Source organism: Triticum urartu, chromosome 4A (assembly GCF_056163025.1).
Source record: "Triticum urartu cultivar PI428250 chromosome 4A, HENAU_Tu73, whole genome shotgun sequence".
In the NCBI taxonomy this organism is placed as follows: domain Eukaryota; kingdom Viridiplantae; phylum Streptophyta; class Magnoliopsida; order Poales; family Poaceae; genus Triticum; species Triticum urartu.
The window spans coordinates 129,670,511-129,689,690 of NC_141876.1; the positions used below are offsets into that span (position 1 = coordinate 129,670,511).

At 46.6% G+C, this 19,180-nt stretch overlaps 1 protein-coding gene and 1 pseudogene across 1 annotated transcript; both read left to right on the top strand.

Annotated features, from left to right (window-relative positions):
* The first annotated feature begins 1,466 nt into the window (after nucleotides 1-1,466).
* On the top strand, nucleotides 1,467-7,558 carry LOC125551086 (uncharacterized). The gene is made up of 3 exons (XM_048714236.2): nucleotides 1,467-3,233; nucleotides 3,351-4,288; nucleotides 7,194-7,558. The coding sequence occupies exons 1-3, from the start codon at nucleotides 1,878-1,880 to the stop codon at nucleotides 7,339-7,341; spliced, it is 2,442 nt and encodes an 813-aa protein (XP_048570193.2). The 5' UTR covers nucleotides 1,467-1,877; the 3' UTR covers nucleotides 7,342-7,558.
* A 1,410-nt stretch (nucleotides 7,559-8,968) lies between these two features.
* LOC147975102 (uncharacterized) lies at nucleotides 8,969-10,201 on the top strand (annotated as a pseudogene).
* Nucleotides 10,202-19,180: the final 8,979 nt, after the last annotated feature.

Here is a 19,180-nt window from a genome sequence, read left to right on the forward strand (position 1 = left end):
CAGGCACATGTTTAGCAAAAAGATTAACTTAACCCCAGGGCTTACTATAGCAACATTACACCGGGGTGTTACAATCTACCGCTAGCGAGGCAAGTCCTTCGTGGGCGATGACCATAGTGGGATAGACAAGATTGCTTCTTCGTGGACCCTTCGTGGGTGGAGCCCTCCGTGGACTCGCGCAACCGTTACCCTTCGTGGGTTGAAGTCTCCATCAACGTGGATGTACGATAGCACCACCTATCGGAACTACGACAAAAACATCCGTGTCTCCAATTGTGTTTGAATCTTCCAAACCCTTCTCTTTACATTCTTGCAAGTTGCATGCTTTACTTTCCGCTGCTCATATACTCTTTGCATGCTTGCTTGATATGTATTGTGTTTGTTAAACTTGTGCCTAAACTCCACTTCAACCTAAAGAATTTAAAAACTGCAACTTTTAGCACTTAGTGTCTAATCACCCCCCCTCTACAGAAACACAATGATAATTTTACATGGAAATATGCAATGCTCACTTGTTTCATATTGCAGTCATGTAATCAGCAATCATATGTCGATGAACGAGTCGGTAGGCATAGAAGACATTTCCACCCCGTTTGAGGGTGAAGATGGTCAAGTTGATTTTGTCGCTTCCAAAACAAGGAAATAAGCTAGGGGGAGGAACTTCTCCACGAACAAGGATAAAGTGTTGGTTATGGTATGAGAGATTTGTGAGCATTGATTCGATAGTAGGGACCAATTAAAGATGAAGATGTACTAGAAGCGCATTTGCAGATCACCATCATTACAACGTGTATGTTTTCATTGACCACTCCATAAAGTCACTCGTACATTGATGGAGCAAAATTCAGAAATGTTGTAATCGCTGGGTAGGTTGTATGGCTCAAGGATCATGCCAAATCTAGTGGAATGACAGAGGACATTCTAGTAAGTATTCTTATGACTTGTTTCCACCCAAATTGCTAATACGGAATTTTAAACTTGACAACTCAGCTATACAAATGAGTTGCAAGCAGAGGGAGCCAAAATACAATTCTTCTCTCTATTAATTTAAAGAGAAAAATAAAATAGACAAATTATTAAAAAGATATACATGATCTGTTAAAAGCACCTCACTTGCAAATCCTAAATTATTGGGACACCCCCAATAACCACTTATTTTATCTCTAAAAGAAACCACTTATTTATTGTAGGAGTTTTTTTATGAGAATACGCTAAAACACCCTAACCACACATGTAGAAGAAACATATTTAAATACTTTGCAAGGGTGGTAAATATTTCCAACTTCAATCAGAGTAGAAAATTATACTGTAGTTATCATGTGCCTTTATGCAAGTACCAAACTGGAACAAAATAGCAAGCGTACATATAATAAATAATAAATAACAAAAGAAAATGAGTAAAAAATGGCCGGGAGAAAGAAAAAGAGGAGCACGAGCAGTGTCTGACGCAGCGACGCTTTATCCGGTTTCCCCCTTCTTCCCTCCCCGCCGACCAAACCAAGAAGAAGAAAGGGGAAAAAATCGAAGGAAATTAAACAATCCGAGAGGAGAAGCTAGGGTTTTCGCCATGGCCACCGCCCACCTCGAGCTCCTCCACCCCTCCCCCATTCCCAATCTCTCCTAGAGCAAGGCGGATCCCCTCCCCCCGCGCATCTCGCATCCGCGCGAAAGCGCCGCCTTCCCCCCCCTTTCCGCCCGCTCCTTCCCCTCCGTCCGAGGGTTTCCTTTTCCCTTTCCCTTTCCCTCAAAGCCGCCGCATCGCATCGCGTCGCTGACGGGATTAGCAAGCAACCCGCGCGCCGGTCTATCGTCATCAGGTAGGCGCTGGCGATCGAGCTCCGGGCGAGGGCTTTGGCGGCGGCGGCGGCGGTCGGATAATGTGTATACTGTGCGCCGTGCAACGGTGGTCGCGGCGCGTCGCCACCATGCTGCCGTGGCTCGTCCTCCCGCTCATCCTCCTCTGGGCGCTCTCCCAGCTCCTGCCCACAGCCTACCGCTTCGAGGTCACCTCTCCGCGCCTCGCCTGTGTCTCCGTCCTGCTCCTCACCCTCTTCTGGTACGAGATTCTTCTCCCACGCCTCTCCCTCTGGCGCGCACGCCGCTCCGCGCGCCTTCGCGAGGAGCGCCGTGCCCACGCACTCGAGCTACAGAAGCTCCGCAAGACCGCCACACGCCGCTGCCGCAACTGCAACAACCCATATAGGGACCAGAACCCTGGAGGCGGCAAGTTCATGTGCTCTTATTGTGGCCACGTATCCAAGCGGCCTGTGCTTGACCTTGGCCCTGCAGGGAAGGTCCCAACTGGTTGGCCTTGCAGTCAGGATTGGGCCAATGCTGTAGGTGACCCAGGTTACTGGCTTGACCTGCGGTGCTCCGCCGATAATTCATACTCAGGCTTCTCATGGCGGCTGTTCTCGACCTTCTATGTGAGCGTGGCATGGTTCTGGAAGAAAGTGTTCAGGTTTGGGTCATCGGGGGACGGTGGTGGCATGGGCCGGGATGGCAAAATGTTGACAAAAGGAGATAATGCAGGGAAGGCTGAGGAGAGCAGAGTGGACAAGGCAAAAAGGAAGGCTGAAGAGAAGAGGTTGGCGAGGCTAGAGAGGGAAATGCTGGAGGAGGAGGAAAAGAAGCAGCGGGAAGAGATGGCAAAACTAGTAGAGGAGCGTAGAAGGCTGAGGGATGAGAAAGCAGAGGCTGAGGAACGATCCAAAGGCGCTACCCCTGTCGGGGAGAAGGATGCTAGGAAGGAAGCAGAACGAAAGCGTCAGGAAAGAAGGAGGAAGGAAGACAAGGGATCAAGCAAGAGTAATTCAGATTGCGAGGATATTGACAGAAGAGTAAGCAGAGAGGGTGAGTGGAAGCGGGACTTCGATAGAAGGAATGAGCCAGACAGGCGGGATACAGGTAGAGTTGGAGCAGATGGATATAAGCCTCATAACTTTGAAGCTAACGTTCAGGGTAGTAAGGTAGTACAGAGCAAGACAAAATATTTTGGTCGTATGACTGGAGGTTTGTTATCTTCTTCCAGAGGTTTCAGCGGTGGTTCCATTTTTGGTAGGAGTGCTCAGGCCCCTGCTCCTCAAGCTAACAAGGTGACTAAACCACTTGTTACTGCAACTGACCAGAGTAATACAGTTAAAAGAGACGCCCAGTCTGCAGCTGCACAAGCAATGGCCAAATCTGCTACCGCTGGAGAAACTAGAAATATGTGGAATAATTCTCATCAACCTGTAAGTAGCAAGGGCATGTCTATATTAGTGTACATTTTTATGATATACCAAGTAGCATATGGTGTTTACATCCATTTGCTATCTTACATCGAATTGTTTTTATTATGCTATATGCAGGTTAGTCCAAATATGCAGGCACATCCCACAGGTCCTAAAAAGTCATGGCATCAGCTGTTTAGTCGCTCAACATCAGTTTCTCCTTGTCCTGATGTTACTGCTGCAGCTCGTGAAAAGAAGGGGCAACCAGAACTAAATGGAGCACAGATAAGCAGTGCCCAAAATTTTCTGGCTCACTATCCTCCTCTGGACAGCAATCCAAGGTTAAGCCAGTCAATGCATTTTACAGGGTTTTCACTAGTAAATGGAGCACCTCCCAACACACCTCCATCTCATTTTCCAGCTGGGCACACGCCCTTCTGTGCTGAGGCAGAAACAACAGTATTGGAAGAACTGGAGAGATTTGAGGACCCGTGCTATGATCCAGATGCAATTGCATTGCTTGGGCCAGTTTCAGAATCCCTAGACAACTTCCCTCCAGACTGGGATAACAGGTTTACCTTAAATGGTGTCGCCAAGGAACCACATGTTAAGCCGTCACCAATTGAGTCTCCCCTGTCAAGATCACGGACTGTTGAAGAAAAGCCTATAAAACCATCACATTTTTCTATTTCCAAAGGGCCTGATGGTTCGATGACACCTGAGGCTACCGATGAGCAAGGCACATGGCAAATGTGGAGCACACCATTGGTTCAGGACACTTTAGGCCTGCGAGGTCCTCAGATGCAGTGGCTTTTACCAAATAAGGATCAGTTTAACCATGGTGTCAGTAACTTGAATGGCGGAACAAGGAGCCCCCTCGGTGCTGGTTTGCATGACAGTGATTTATGGCTGCAGAAATCACCCTTCCAGCAATTGCCTCTTGATACAGAGAGTCTGTTCCTTTCACACAATTTTCCAGAAACTCCTGTTCACAGTGAGCTGGGTTTCGGATCTCCAAACAAAGTGGCCCACGCACACCCCTTTGGGCCACCTGGTCCTGGTCATCCTTGGTCCAAGTAAGTCATTCCCGTTGTTCTCTTTAATTCTCTTCTAAATCTTCTGCTACATTAAGGTCTTGTGTCATCATCGGTCATTTGATAATGATTTGTTAGCTTGATTGTAAATTGTGATTCAGGTGGTCTGGTTCACTACTGAGTATAGCTTTATGTATCAGTATATATAAGAATCCAAGTGCTGAAAACTCATATGATATTGATGCTCTCATATGGACATTTACAGAGTTTATATATATATGCCCGTGTTTGTGTGTGTAACTGTTGCAGTTTATTTTATAGTTTTCATCCCAGACATTTTTGTTATATTTACTGAACAGATAGATAACCAAGACAATTAGAAGTAAAAGGCATTGTCGGTATGCAGTGCAACCAAGTCTGAGTGCCATCTTGTGTTGTAAAAAATATGTGGAAGATCTTTTGGTCTCTGAACTGATATAAGCACCAGTAAATTTTACAGTTTGGGTGAAATTTTGTATAAATCTTGTGCATCAGAAATAACGAAATATGTTGCTTTACATGCAATTCGGTGTTTTTTCTTGTGTGACGAATCAATCATGCATTTCGATCGGTTATCTGGGTTTCTAGTAGGAAAATAGAATTTACAAGAGTTGATTTCATGTTGGTCAGTCTATTTGATCATTTTGATGCCTTAGTTGAATCCCAGGTTAAGGGGGTTAGACGGCTTTTGACCTGGATTAACTTGACCCTCTGTAACCCCAGGGTCTTTGGCAGGTTAGGCCCTAGTCCAACTCTTAAGTCTTAACCCTGAACATGACACAGCATATTATATGTACTTGTTAGTCAAGACTACTTTCAAATCTATTGTAGATCATAAATATTATTTCCATTTATTTGAAGAGACTTAGCAGTGATTCTTTTTTCAGCGTAGTAGGCTAGTAGCACAAATTGTAAATAAAATACTGTTTACTGAAGTCCTGCCAGCCATCAAGTGTCTGTACTTTGAATTCAGTGTCTTTTGGCTTAAAACTTCAGCATGTGCATTTCTGTGTCTTGCACATGCTGAAGTGTATATATATATATATATAAATATATATAAATATAAATATAAAATTGTGTTTGATAATTCCTCTGTTGCAAGACGGAAGGCGTATTTTACACATATTTGACGAAGAAATATCCAATAATACATATGGTCATATGCTATTTTACACAAATGGATATTACTGGATTCATCTATCAAAGACCTTTCTTATGATTGTGATTTAACCACTAACAAAGGATTCTACAAGAAATTTGTGTGTAACTCATTTTTGGGCAGTCAAAACATGCCATAAATTTTGCAAAGGATCTGGTATCATGTAGTTTGGGTTTACTTTACGCGTACCTCATGTAAGGATTACATATTCCTTACATATAATGGATCACGACAATATGCTCACTTTAGAAGTTAGGACATGTTAATATCTCATGAAATTGGGTATCAACCAAATGAAATGAATCATTCATTTGCTTTAGATTGTACAGTGCCACAACCTTTGAACTTCTGAATGATGGCTTGAGGATTGTTATTTATATATTTCATTGTGGATTTATTCCGTGACCTTCAAGAATTGATAGTTTGCTAGCATATACTCCCTCCGTTCCCAAATATAAGTCTTTCTATTCTAGAGATTCCAACAAGTGACTACATACGAAGCTAAATGAGTGATTCTACACTCTAAAATATGTCTACATACATCCGTATGTTGTAGTCCATTTGAAATATAAAAAGACTTATATTTAGGAACGGAGGGAGTAGCTTTTGACATTCTGGGTGTCTTTTGTTTTTTTATACATTGCAATTCACTAGTCGTAGTTAGTTACCTTCTTACATGTTCGCCTTGTTGTGACTTGTGAGTGAGGCATCTTTGAACTACTCTTTTTTTTTGCGGGTGAGGCATCTTTGAACTTGATATCTTGTTTTGTTTCCCCGCTTGCATTGGTGAGACATGCCTTTCTTGTAAAAAAATGGTTGCGGAGGCGACTTCTAGAAACACAAAATGAGTATAATCTTAGCTTAACTAGATCAATTCGGTCATGCTAGTGTACTTGGTAGGGATGGTGCAACTGGTCTAATGTCTAACAGACTTGGTTCCATTCTCAAGTCCTTTAGCCAACGATAACTCTAATTCGGTGAAGCTAGCTTTTATACCTGTGTATATGGCTGGTATTAAGAACTTATTATGGATATCAATTCAGAATCTTTGGCAATCTGTAGTTGTCTTTCGTGTTAAACTAGTTTCTGTGTGCAAGCTTTTCAGCTCAGCTTTGAGAAAATCATCATTTTGTTCATCTGGTTTTTCGTTGTGTTGAAAATTGCTCCTTCTCTTACCGTGTTGGTTTTCTGGAGGTCAGAGTAGCAATGCTGTTGGGTTGGTACAAAGGTGGCTAATGGCATCCCTCTGGGAACAGAACAGTTTTGAAATAGCGCTATTTCTAGGGTATATATTAATTTATGCTTACTGGATTTAGTTATGTAACTTAGCTTGGACAAGTATCTTGTGTATTCGATTTTGAGCCCATACAGCAATATTCACTGTGATGAGAGTTACAGATATACACAAACCATCAATATTTACTAGGTCTGATGAAAGTTGTCTGCATTGACCAGGTTACATATAGTGGTTTAAGTTAATCATTCACCATCATTTTACAGTACCTGGAGATTAATTTTTTCTTAACTGTGGTGTTCTGTTCTTCGCTTGAATGTGAGGCTATTTGTCTTGTGGTAGATAATGTTCACTTTGATCCTTGTAAGCACTCTAATGCCGAGAAAATTATCTTAAAACTACTAGTAAAAAATATTAGGACCATTTAATTGTTTACCTGTGCCATCGGATTATTAGGAGTGTTATGCTTGTTTATAAAATAGAATCTCATGCCTTGTTATGACTAATTAATGCAGGGAGGAACTGGTGCTGAATGGACCTCAGGGAGTAAGTCAAATCCACTCACCGACTGGAGCGCATGCTGGCTTATTTCCAACTAATCCTGATATGCAGTCAGTTTGGTCGTTCGATCAAAAAAGAGACAGCATGGAACCTACAAAATGACATTGCCTGAGCCAAGGCTCCCTTCCCTTGCCTCCCACCTTCTAGTTTAGGGAGTTGAGGAGATATGTTGGACCAGATTGTATTCCCTTGCGCCAAAACGAAACATAGCCTTTTTATTTAGTGATATCCTCACATGTTATGTTGCGCTCACCTGATGATTTTGAGTGGCGTAGTATCTCTTGTGGATTTAATGCAAAACACGGCGTGAATTCAGTGAGAGCGGGCATTGCGTCGCTGGCCGATCTGATTCGTTCTTATCCTTGCAGTCTGACGGTGAGAGATCATCAGGTTTGTTGTAGACTTGTAGGTCACTTGCCTGCTAGCTGGAGCTGCTGGCATTATCTGCCTCGGTGCATCTTATCCAGGAATTTCTGTTTTACCCCTTTTTGTGTTCATCTCAGTGATGTAAGATGATCCTGCAAATTTTGTTTAATTTGCATGCGTCCTAGCTTATTTAACATTTCTATGAGAGATGTTCTAAAATTTGCAGTGAAAACCAGAGTTATCTTGTGATATCTAGGATAAACTAGATGACAACAGTAAAGCCTGTTATCTTTTCACAGTGAAGCAAATACTGAGTCTAGAGCAAGTGCATATGTGCTAAAGGCCCTTTTACTCACAAGATTCCAAAACGGAGGGATTATTCCTATAAAGAATATTGGAGTACCCGCCTCCTGGGGGGCCTTCAAAGGCAAAGAGTGCCTTTGTGCTTTCCGTTCCTAGGTGATGTGCCGTGGGGGCCTCTCCTCTTTGCGTCTTTTGATTTGCCTGGACGGTGTGCGGTCGGGCGATCCGCCTCACGGTCCAGGGTGGACAGGGGGGTCCTATCATGTGGCGGGTTTGGCGCGTGGCGTGCCAGCCGGACCCGCATGTCGGTGAGGGGAAGCCCCGCGTCACGCTGGTTTGGTCGCGACAAGCGAGGTGTGTGTCGCGCCAATAGGGTCGGCTAGCGTGTGGGGCTCCCTCTTTCGGGTTGGTTCGCGCATGCCAGCCAGGTGTGTTTGCCTACCTGGCTTGTCATCATCGTTGGCTTTAGGCCAACTTCACCGCGCGACCTTATCTTGTCCGGGTGCGTTCATTTGGGGTAAAACGAACAAATAGCGTGGCCCAACGCGCAGCCTCAAACGGACAAATGTTTGGATTCCGTCTGTTTTTGACCTATCCTCGGCTCAAACTTGCGCTCGGTTTGGAGTGAAACGAACGCACGCGGACGACCTTGACGCATGCCCTTGTCCCCCTTGTGGCCCGCCTGTCGGGGACACTAGCTTCCACCCTCTCTCCCCGCCCCGCCCCGCCGCCGGCGCTGCCGCTATTCTCCGGCCGCCTCCTCACTGCGCAGCCCTTCGGCCGTCCATACCAAACCACGTCTCGACATGGCCGCCACCACGCCCGCGCTTTTCGCCGTAGTTTTGACCGTCGATCGGAGGAGGTTTGGCCGTCGCCGTCTTTGCCGGTGGCAGAGGGGACACGACCGCCGGCGACGTACCACGGCGGCCGCGGCAGATTCCGACGAGAGCTCCAGAGCGGCCAGTAGCCGGCCGGCAACCACCCCTGCTGCGTCAAGGTGATCATAGCGGCCTCTTCACCAGCACGACTGCAAGGTGTTCGACATTTTGCCAACAAAGGTATGGACAGTGGAGACAAGTTTTTCTTCCATCACTTCCTTTGTTCATCGGACGATTCGTCGTCGGATGATGACGATCTTGTGGTGGCTGCACTGGTCGTTCACGACCATATTCAACGGCAGCTTCCTCGGTACAGGGGGTCAGTCCCTGGCCGTGCTCCCAATCTGAACCGCAACAGGGAGAGAGGCCACGCCCTGCTCTATGCCGATTACTTTTCCAACACCCCGCTCTTTAAGCCGGATAAATTCCGTTGCCGTTTTCGAATGTCAAGGCATGTGTTCAATCGTATCCGAGAGGGAGTGGTTGTTCATGACCCATACTTCGAGTGCAAGACGGATGCCCTTGGCAAGCTTGGATTCTCCTCTTACCAGAAATGCACCGCGGCCATCCGCATACTTGCATATGGAATTCCAGGCGATCTGGTGGATGAGTATGTGCGTATGAGTGAGACAACATGTCTAATGTCAATGTACAAGTTTTGCCAGGCTGTGATCGAGGTGTTTGGCCCAGAGTACTTGAGGCAGCCAACTGCAGCTGATACAGAGAGATTGGTGGCGACCAATGTAGTTAGAGGCTTTCCAGGCATGCTTGACAGCATAGATTGTATGCACTGGGAGTGGAAGAAGTGTCCATTTGCTTGGCAGGGCCAGTACAGGGGCATGTCAACGCGTGCACTGTCATATTAGAAGCGGTGGCTTCGCAGGATCTTTGGATATGGCATTCTTTCTTCGGCATGGCAGGTTCTCACAATGATATCAACGTCCTGCAGCGTTCTCCAGTCTTCGCAAGGCTTGCAGAAGGCCACTCCCCACTTGTCAACTTTGAGATCAACGACCACCAGTACAACAAGGGATACTATCTAGCTGATGGTAATATCCTCAGTGGTCAACTTTTGTGAAGACAATCTCGAAACCCCAAGGTGAGAAGAGAAAGATATTTGCCCAAATGCAAGAGAGTGTTAGAAAGGATGTGGAACGTGCTTTTGGTGTGCTTCGATCCCGGTGGGGTATCGTTCGAAACCCTGCACTGTCATGGGATGAAAGGAAGCTTTGGGAGGTGATGACTGCTTGTTGATCATGCCCAACATGATCGTCGAGGACGAGCGTGATGAGAGTATCTTCGACCAAGGATTTGACTATCAAGGTGGAAATATTGAGCCCTGCACCAAGACCCGGCAACATTTGAACAATTTGTGCAATTCCACCGTGAGATGCGTGATTGGCACAGTCATTTGAATCTTCAAAATGACTTGGTTGAGCACGTGTGGGATCACATTGGCAACCAATAGACGTATTGGTTCATTTTATGTTCAGTCAAGACAATTTTGATTTGGTTGTAGAACTTTTTTATTAAGGACAATTTCAATTGGGTTGTAAAACTATTTTAATTTTCAGACAAATATTTGGACGTGCAAACTAGTTTTGATGAGAATATGGCCATTTTTGGCCCTGACAGACAGGATGGGGCAAATGGATGCGGCCGCGCGCTGGGCACACGGCCACCCCATCTCAGGACACGCCCGGACACGACCCCAAATCGCTACCCAAACGGACAGAATCCGGACAAAACGGACGTCCGTTTGGGGTCACGCGGTGGAGTTGGCCTTATTCGGATTGCTTACTTTGCCCGGGTTGCTTGTTTTGGTTTGCTCGGTAGTTGCACACTGCTGGCCCTGGTTGGCTATGCGGGCTACTGTTGGGCACGCTCGTCCCACATGTTGGTATGTGTTTCATATCAGTTTAGCGTGAGGGGGTATCTTCGCATCTCCGCGCCCTCCTTTGTTCCTCTCATCTCACGTCCTTTGGTTTACTCGGTTGTTTCTTGCGGTCGAGCTATTGGCCGGTTTTGTCTTTCAGTGTGTTGGGTTGACGCCTCATATTGGTGAGTCTACTGGCCGAGCATGCCGGCCGGGCATGTCGGTATGTGCTTCATGTCGGTTCAACACACGGGGGTTATCTTCGTGTCGCCGCTCCCTCCTTCCCCGCCGTCTCACATCTGCCAAAGCGGCATGGCTTCCTCTCGTTTGGTTCTTCTCTAATTGCAATGGACGAGGGGTCTGTGAGCTCTTTCGTTGGTCGTCCTGGTCGTCCTGCCAGCTGGTTGAGGTGATTAAGCCAATTGTGTCCTGTTGGGCGAGGTGCAGCACGGTGGGAGCGACTTCCATGCAGATACTCTCCGACATGACAACATGCAGCCCCACGTCCGCCAGTGCGTGGGAGAGGCTATGACTGCACTCGCGTTGGTCTTGCTAAGGTTTGTATGTTGTCTCCTTGTCCGCGCCTTATAGGATCGTAAGTAGGTCTAAAAGGGATGATTAGGCTACTTGACCAAATAAAAACCTAGCCTTTTCCAATTTTAGTTCTTAGCAAGTTTTAGCAATTCACACAAGTCAAGCAACACCCTACACATGCAAGTCTAGATAGTAGGCAGTGGAAAGTAAATACTTTGCATATGAACGTAAAGGAGGGGATTGTTGGGGATATAGCTACTGAGTTAACCCGTCTAGGAGGGGCCGGGTTATACTCCTGGCAACTCACAAAGACGAACTCCAAGAAGGAATCAAAGACGGCGGTTCATGAGGATGACTTATGACGACCCCAAGGCCCAAAGGCGGCTTAAGGCCCGTAGGTGTAAACCGCCATATGTATGTGACTTGTATTATAAGGCAATTGTAATTAAGTCACCGGGCTGGACACATTTATGAGCCTCCCGAGACTCTGTAAGCCACCGGGCGTCAACCTGAGTATATAAAGGGACGACCCGATGGCGAGTTAGGAGGACAGACAACAGATCGAGAACTAGGTCAAGCGTAATCGCTCCCTGGTAATCGAAACCTAAGCAATACCACCTCCAACTAGATTAGGCCTTTACCTTCACCGTAAGGGGCCGAACCAGTATAAACTCCCGTGTCCTTTGTCCCGTTTAAGCCCTCTAAGCTAACCTAGTGCGATGGCTCCACGACTAAGTCCTCACACTAGGACATCTGACGTGACAATCCCACGACAGTTGGCGCCGACTGTGGGGCCAGCGCACAGTGGTTTCGAGTTCTTACAGGGCAGCTTCGAAGGGATCAAGGGATATGTTGTGGGCCGCATGACCAAGAGTCGTCGCGGCAAGCTCCACATCGACGATGCAGGCTGGGGCCTCGAGGCCGGCTCAGTTGAGTACGGGTACCGGGTCCCCTTCGGCGGAATCCATGTCTTCATCGGCAAGATCGGCGAGTCGGGCCCTGAGCCGGACATGTGCACCGACATCGTTGAGACGGCTCAACGTGCACGACCCGCCCAAGTTCAACCCGCCATGAAGCATGCCTTTGTTGGATTAATCCACGGAGCTGAGTTGGAAGGATCCATGTCTGGCGGTGAGACGACCATTTATTCTGATGGTGATTCGTCCACGGGCGAGACTACTTCGTTGTACCAATTACAAGACGGCAGGCTTGGGGGCTGTTCCAATGGCGACAGTATTCTAGACCCCTATGAGTCGCCGAACCGGGTTGCGATCTTTATGGCCGGTACACAGTCAGTGCAGAATTCTTCAACAACAGCAGCAATGATTTTTGGGTCAGCAGCGGCAACGGCAGCCGGGTCAGGAGGCCTTGCGCGCCCGCCGGCTCAGGTTTTGTCCAACTTATTAGACGCTTTGACAACACTGCTGACGGCGGTGGTTAACCCGGCAAACCAAGATCAGCACAATGCGGAAGTCGCAAAATTGCGAGATCAGATAGCCCAAGCCAAGGAAGACCTGGCAGCTGAGGATGTTAGGATGGCCACGGAGCGTGCTATGTTGGATGCTCAGGCGTAGCGGATTCAGTCGGAGTCTTTCCGGCTCATGCTGGATCAGAACGCCTCAAACAAAGTCATGAGGAGGAGGCATCAGACTCATCTGCCTTCGGTCTATGAGGCGAGAAATCTCTTTAATACGCCTGGAGAGGGGACCAGTAACCCGCTAGGGGTAAACCGGATTGAAGCACCTAGGACGGGAATGCCGGCTCAGCCGCGCACGACGGACCCGCCTCGCCAGAACAATATCCCACCGCAGCACGCGCCGACGCCACCGGGTCATTATTCCAACCCTTTGGATAACATGATCGTTGCGGCGTCACGATTGGCGGCTCTCCCAGTTGAAGGCGAGTCACCAGCATCGGTTGAAACGCGAAGGGCTATAGAGCTACTTCAGACAACATTGGTTCAGCAACATGCTTATTCTTACAGCCGTGAGAGAATCCATTCAACCCCTCGCCCAAGCCGGAGTTATAGCAGACACATGGATTCCCCAGTAGTGTCAAGTAGTGAGCGGCGTCGTAACCCGCCCCATGGACATGACCCACCCCGCAATACTCAGGCTCTGATAGATCATGATAGAGCACATCGGGAGGCTGAGCTGGTGGCTTAGTACGTGGCTCATCAGCCATCGCTGGTTTATCCGACAACTTCGGTGGAGGCAGGTGTGACCTCCCGAAGCACGGGTGTGCTGTGTTTAGTGCCGGCTCTGCGTAATGAGCGTCTGCCCAAGGATTTCAAAGGACCTCGTAAGGTGCCTAACTACACAGCCGACTTACCCCCTGAGGCGTGGATTGAGAGTTACGAGATGGCCATGGAACTGTTGGAGGTCAGTGATGCCGCGTGTGCCAAGTACTTTACCATGATGCTGGATGGGACCACCCGTAATTGGTTAAAGGGACTACCTACCAACTCCATTGGGTCATGGTCAAGTTAAAAGCCCGATTTATCCAGAATTTTAAGGATACGTGCAAGCAGCCCATGTCGATCATGGATTTGGATGCCTGCGCCCAAGAGGAGGGCGAGTCAATGACACATTGGGTGCGCCGTATTAAGGCCATCCTACACTCATCAGATAACATCAATGCTGGCTCAGCAGTCCTCATGTTGGAGAAAAACCGCCATTTTGTGCCTCTTAAACATAAGTTAGGGCGGCTCAAGCGCCACTACAATGATATGGGGGAGCTGATGGCGGCTCTAATTAAATTTGCTGACTCTGATGGTACCAAGGACCCCGAGTCTGATGATGACAAGCCGAAAAAGGGAAAGAAGAGTGGCAACACTAGAAACCAGCATCATAACCCGGTGACTTAGGGGACTAATGGTAAACGTAAGGCTAATAATAATTCAGATTTTGTGGCCAATACCAACACACAGAATAATGGTCAGCGTCGTAAAGGAAAGCCACCTCCTCGGGCAGGAGTATCAGGTATTAATCTGGAGCAGATGTTGAATCAGCCCTGTCCAAAGCATGGCTCGCGGGACAGGCCATCTACGCACCTTTGGAAGGATTCCTACATTATGAAGGAGTTCAAAAAATTCTGACTTGTTCCAGTACAATCATGGACCAGGTGGCGGCTCAGGTTCCGGTTCTTATGGTCCAGGTCATGGTGGTGGTGGCTCTAACTCTGGTTTGCAGGGTCACCAGGGTAACCAAGGTAACCAGGGAGGTTTTCATCAACAGCCCGGTCCAGGGAGTCAGCAGCAACAATCTGGGTATCAGAGTAACCCGAAACAGTTTAATAGTGGGCAATACCACGTCTTCACCACAAGTTTATGCAAGCGGGATCAGAAGCTTCATAAAAGGGCGGTGAATGCCGTTGAACCGGCAGTTCTCCATTACTTGCTCTGGTCGGAGCAACCCATTATGTGGAGCCGTGAGGAGCCGTTTTAAGTCATCAATTCTTTTGGGCAGCACTGATAATTGCTTCAGAGTGTCTTGGATAAGTGTTGAAGGAGTTTTCTTGTGCATTGTCGCAGCGATGGTTCGTTGGGCACCAATATATAGCTGCTCTACAAGAGTGTAGACCACTTTAAGCCGGATGCGCATATCTGAGCCCAACTTAGCGCTCCAAGAACCTGTATCAATGAAGTTATGGGTAAGCCGGCACATGTTTCTAATATGATTAATACAATACATGGGGGATATGTTCTTACCAAAGATGGCTGTTGACATAATATTAATCTGCTGCTTTAGGCCGGATAACTCCTTAGTTACCGGTTTAAGCGCAGCTTCAGCATCCTCAGCTCTCTTCAGCAGGGCTGACCTTTCTGTATCCCAACCTGCTTCTTTAGCTTTCAAGCTTTCCTTCAACTTTTCCATCGCTGTTAAAGCATTGGTCACTTCATCCTTGGCTTTGAAGGTTTCTGCTTGTTGAGACTTGATATTTTCTCGAAGGTCAGCAATTTGGGAGTCTTTACTGTTCAGCTCAGCCTGCAAGAGATAATTAATTCGTGAGATGGCAATAAAATTATAAGAAGTCCTAAACATAATACAAGTATTATCCTTGGCACTTGGGGGCTAATGTCTATTACTTCTTCAAATACTACGAAGTCCCAAGCACATACAAGTATTGTCCTTGGCACTTGGGGGCTAATGCATATCGCTCTTGTCAAAGATGAATATATTTGTTGACCCAGACAAAGGGTGGTGATCCAGCTTATGAAGGTTCCAAACAGTATTATTTCAAAGATGATAAGTCCCGACTTAATATAATTGTTAAGCCGACCCTTGGGGGCTATATATGCAGAGTTGAAGTACTATTATCATAAGTCCCACTTCATATTTAAAATATAAACCGACCCTTGGGGGCTACTGGGTTTTGTCTATGCAACTATTGAAGTTTACTGCACATTCTATTCTGTCATGTCCAATTAACTTGGCGGCTAAGGGAAATATATTTATATGAAAGGGATTGCAGTATTTACCTCATAGCGTTCCTTCATCAAGTTAACTAAGCCGGCTTCAAAATCACGGCTGGTATACAGACGATTCAGATAGCCAGAATGGAGGTCTTGGGCACTGAAATGAGTGTAACTCTCCAAGTCTACTTTCCACTTGCCTTTATCTTTAGTAGAAATTTCTTCTTTGGCGTTGTGCCTGGATAAGACAGTAGGACGACCCGGGGTTGTGAAACCATGACCAGTAATGGTGACATCATCATCTTTTTCCTCCGCCGGCTTAACAGGACCGGTTGTTCTGATAGGACTTGGCGGATTGGTGTCAGACGGGTTAGCATTCATTGGGTCAATATCAACATTATGGTCTTGTGGTGGCAAATCATCAACAATATTGTCAGCAATTGGGTGAGAAAGTTCTGGTTGTTGTTTTTTTGGCTCAGACGGATTGGAGTCATTAACCGGCTTATTTAGCCTGGCCCACTTACTGGGTTTAGCTTGGCCCCTGAAAAACAAGAAATAAAAAGAAGTTAAGGTGATGATAAAGCACAACAATTGGAATAGTTGAAAATAGTTTTACCCAGGTACATTGTTGAAAACTGGAATTTGTGTTCCTGTTGACTCACCAAAAGAGGAATGAGAGGTCCCCTGATAGTTTGAATCATACGGGTTAAGAGGTTGTCGAAAATAACCCGCCTTGGGGTAAAGTATGTCAGAAATATGTAAGACCTCTGGACGGTGTTTGCGAAGTGGAGTGTTTGGTAAACCGGAGGACATGATCTCATTGCCGCTATGCCGGGTTGTGCGACAAGTTTCATGTTGCCGTTTCTTCAAAAGAAATTTTGGATCCAAGTGAGCTAGAGGGTGAGAAAATCTTACTTTTCGGCTTGCATGACGGGTTTTCTGTGTTGGCAGAGGTTCTGAGCCGGAGGAAAGAATAATTACCTCTGCGTCACCTGCCCGGCTAGCCTCTGTGTCGTCCTGATAACAATTATTGTCAATGAGATGTATGAAAAAGGAGCCAAGTGAATCAAGTTCTACCTCTGACTCATGATTATCATCGTCATCATCGATGTTTAACTCAGCAGACCAGGCGGCTTTATTTTTGGTAGGCTTCTTGTTGACCTTGTGTTTGACATGAGGTGCTTTGGCCGGCTTATCCTGCGGTTTCCTCTTCCAAAATGGATGATTAGCCTGTTAAAGATTGGAAAGATTATAAGAGAATATTAATAATGTGGATTAAGTAAGAGTTGGGCAATTCTTACGGCTGGTGGCTTGTTGACAGTGCAGAAGGGACTAAGTCCAGTTTTGCTACACTCTTTTACAAGTTCATTCAACAACTTTTTGGTGGCTTCAGTAACTTCTGCCTCAGATAACTGATTATCACAATGGTGCTGAGGATCTTTAACATCACCAGTATATTCACACATTAAGCCGGGGCAACGGCTTAATGGCAAGATACTCCAAGACAGCCAACACCGGAAAAAATCGATGCCAATTAAGCCGTTGGCCATAAAGGCTCTGAGTTTTGAGAAGGCAGGTGCATACTTGGCCGTTCCTTTGCATCAAGACATTGGGGAAGTGGATGGTTGTTGTTAAGCCGGTGCTCGCGGTAACCCGGTAGAGGATTTTCACCAGCTGGGGATGTGTCTCTAACATAGAACCACGTCTGGTTCCAATCTTTGGGGTGGCTATGCAGCTTGGCATGAGGAAAACCGACATCTTTCCTCTTCTGAATAATGACTCCACCAAGTTCTTGGCATGGCCCATCAACAAATTCAGCTTGGCGGTTTAAATAATAGAATTCCCTAAATAGATCAACTGTGGGTTCCTCTTGAAGATAGGCTTCACAGAATACTTGAAAATTGCAAAGGTTAGACACAGAGTTGGGTCCAATGTCTTGAGGGTGCAGTTGGAGGAAATGAAGCACATCACGAATTTTTTTTGAGTCAGGAGGGCTGAACCCCCGATCCAAGTGATCAGTAAAAACAATTAATTCTCCATCTTTGGGTTGAGGAAGGACTTCATCACCAGGAGCTCTCCAGTGGATATCCTCCTTTTTGGCTAAGGCGCCAGTGGCGACATGATTGTTCATTTCTTCCTCGGTAATCCGGGATTTAACCCAATTGCAAGAAGTATATGTCTTAGCCATTTCTGGAAAAAGATTATGCCGGTTTAAGGTCACATGGTTAAGCCGGCTTACGGCTAAAGGACAAATAACAATGAAGCACGACTAGGTATTAAGCCAGAGCGTGATATCACAAGTTAACCAAAGAATTATTGGCGGCTTAAGAGGGGACTAATGATACCTGGCAAGTTATTATTTTTGAGTTAAGCCGCTTATACCGATGTTGAAAGAGCGGATCTACGGATGAAGCAAAATTGGTAAGTGTTCAGAAAAACAGTTTTCACAGATTGATGCTATAATTTCAGATCTAGTGCACTTCAGTTAAATACAAAAGTATCCAGACCTAAAGGTATCAGTGCTCGAGCAGTTCATGGGTACAGATCGATTTTCATCTACGAAGGAGATATTCTAAATAGTAAAAGGGATTGCTAGGATTGCCACGGTGTAGGAGGAGTACCAAGTGCGGATAAAAAATCCTACAGCCAAGAACACAGACGACCTTCGATGAACTTCGTTGAAACCCTAACGGATCTACGAGGAGAGGAAGAAGAAGAACTAACCAGGGCTGTTGAGCGGCAGAGGTGCGCGAATGAGATCTGGTCCGAACAGGTTGATCCAGCGGCCGTTGTCGGAGCAGAGGTGAAGGTCGATGGTGGCGGCGGAGCTCGTGTGCTAGGGTGTCGCGAGGAAGAAGACAAGACGAAGAGTCACGGGGGGGGGGGGGGGAACGAAAGATACCCCCGACTCTATTTATAAAGCAAATGGATAAGTGACAAGTGTGGGAATCGAGGAGGCCAAAAAACGGATATGTGACAATGCAGACGCCTCGTTTTTCAGAGATTCATTAAAAATGAGGAGATACATTAAAGATTTTTTGGCTTTGTGTAAAATTAATGACATGTGACGTCATGGCGGGTTACCATGATTCCAGAGGATGACGTCATGGCGAGTTACAAATTTTCGCGAAGGTAATGAAGAAGGATTTTTTTAAGTGTTGAAGATTGATGCGAACAAGTTCAAATCAACCTGGGGCCTAATGTTGGGGATATAGCTACTGAGTTAACCCGCCCAGGAGGGGCCCTGTTATACTCCCGACGACTCACAAAGACGAAGCCCAAGAAGGACTCGAAGATGGCGGTTCATGAGGATGACTTATGACGAGCCCAAGGCCCAAAGGCGGCTTAAGGTCCGTAGGTGTAAACCGCCATATGTATGTGACTTGTATTATAAGGCAATTATAATTAAGTCATCGGGACGGACACGTTTATGAGCCGGCCGGGACTCTGTAAGCCACCGGGCATCAACCTGAGTATATAAAGGGACAACCCAGCGGCGAGTTAGGAGGACAGACAACAGATCAAGAACTAGGTCAAGCGTAATCTCTCCCTGGTAATCGAAACCTAAGC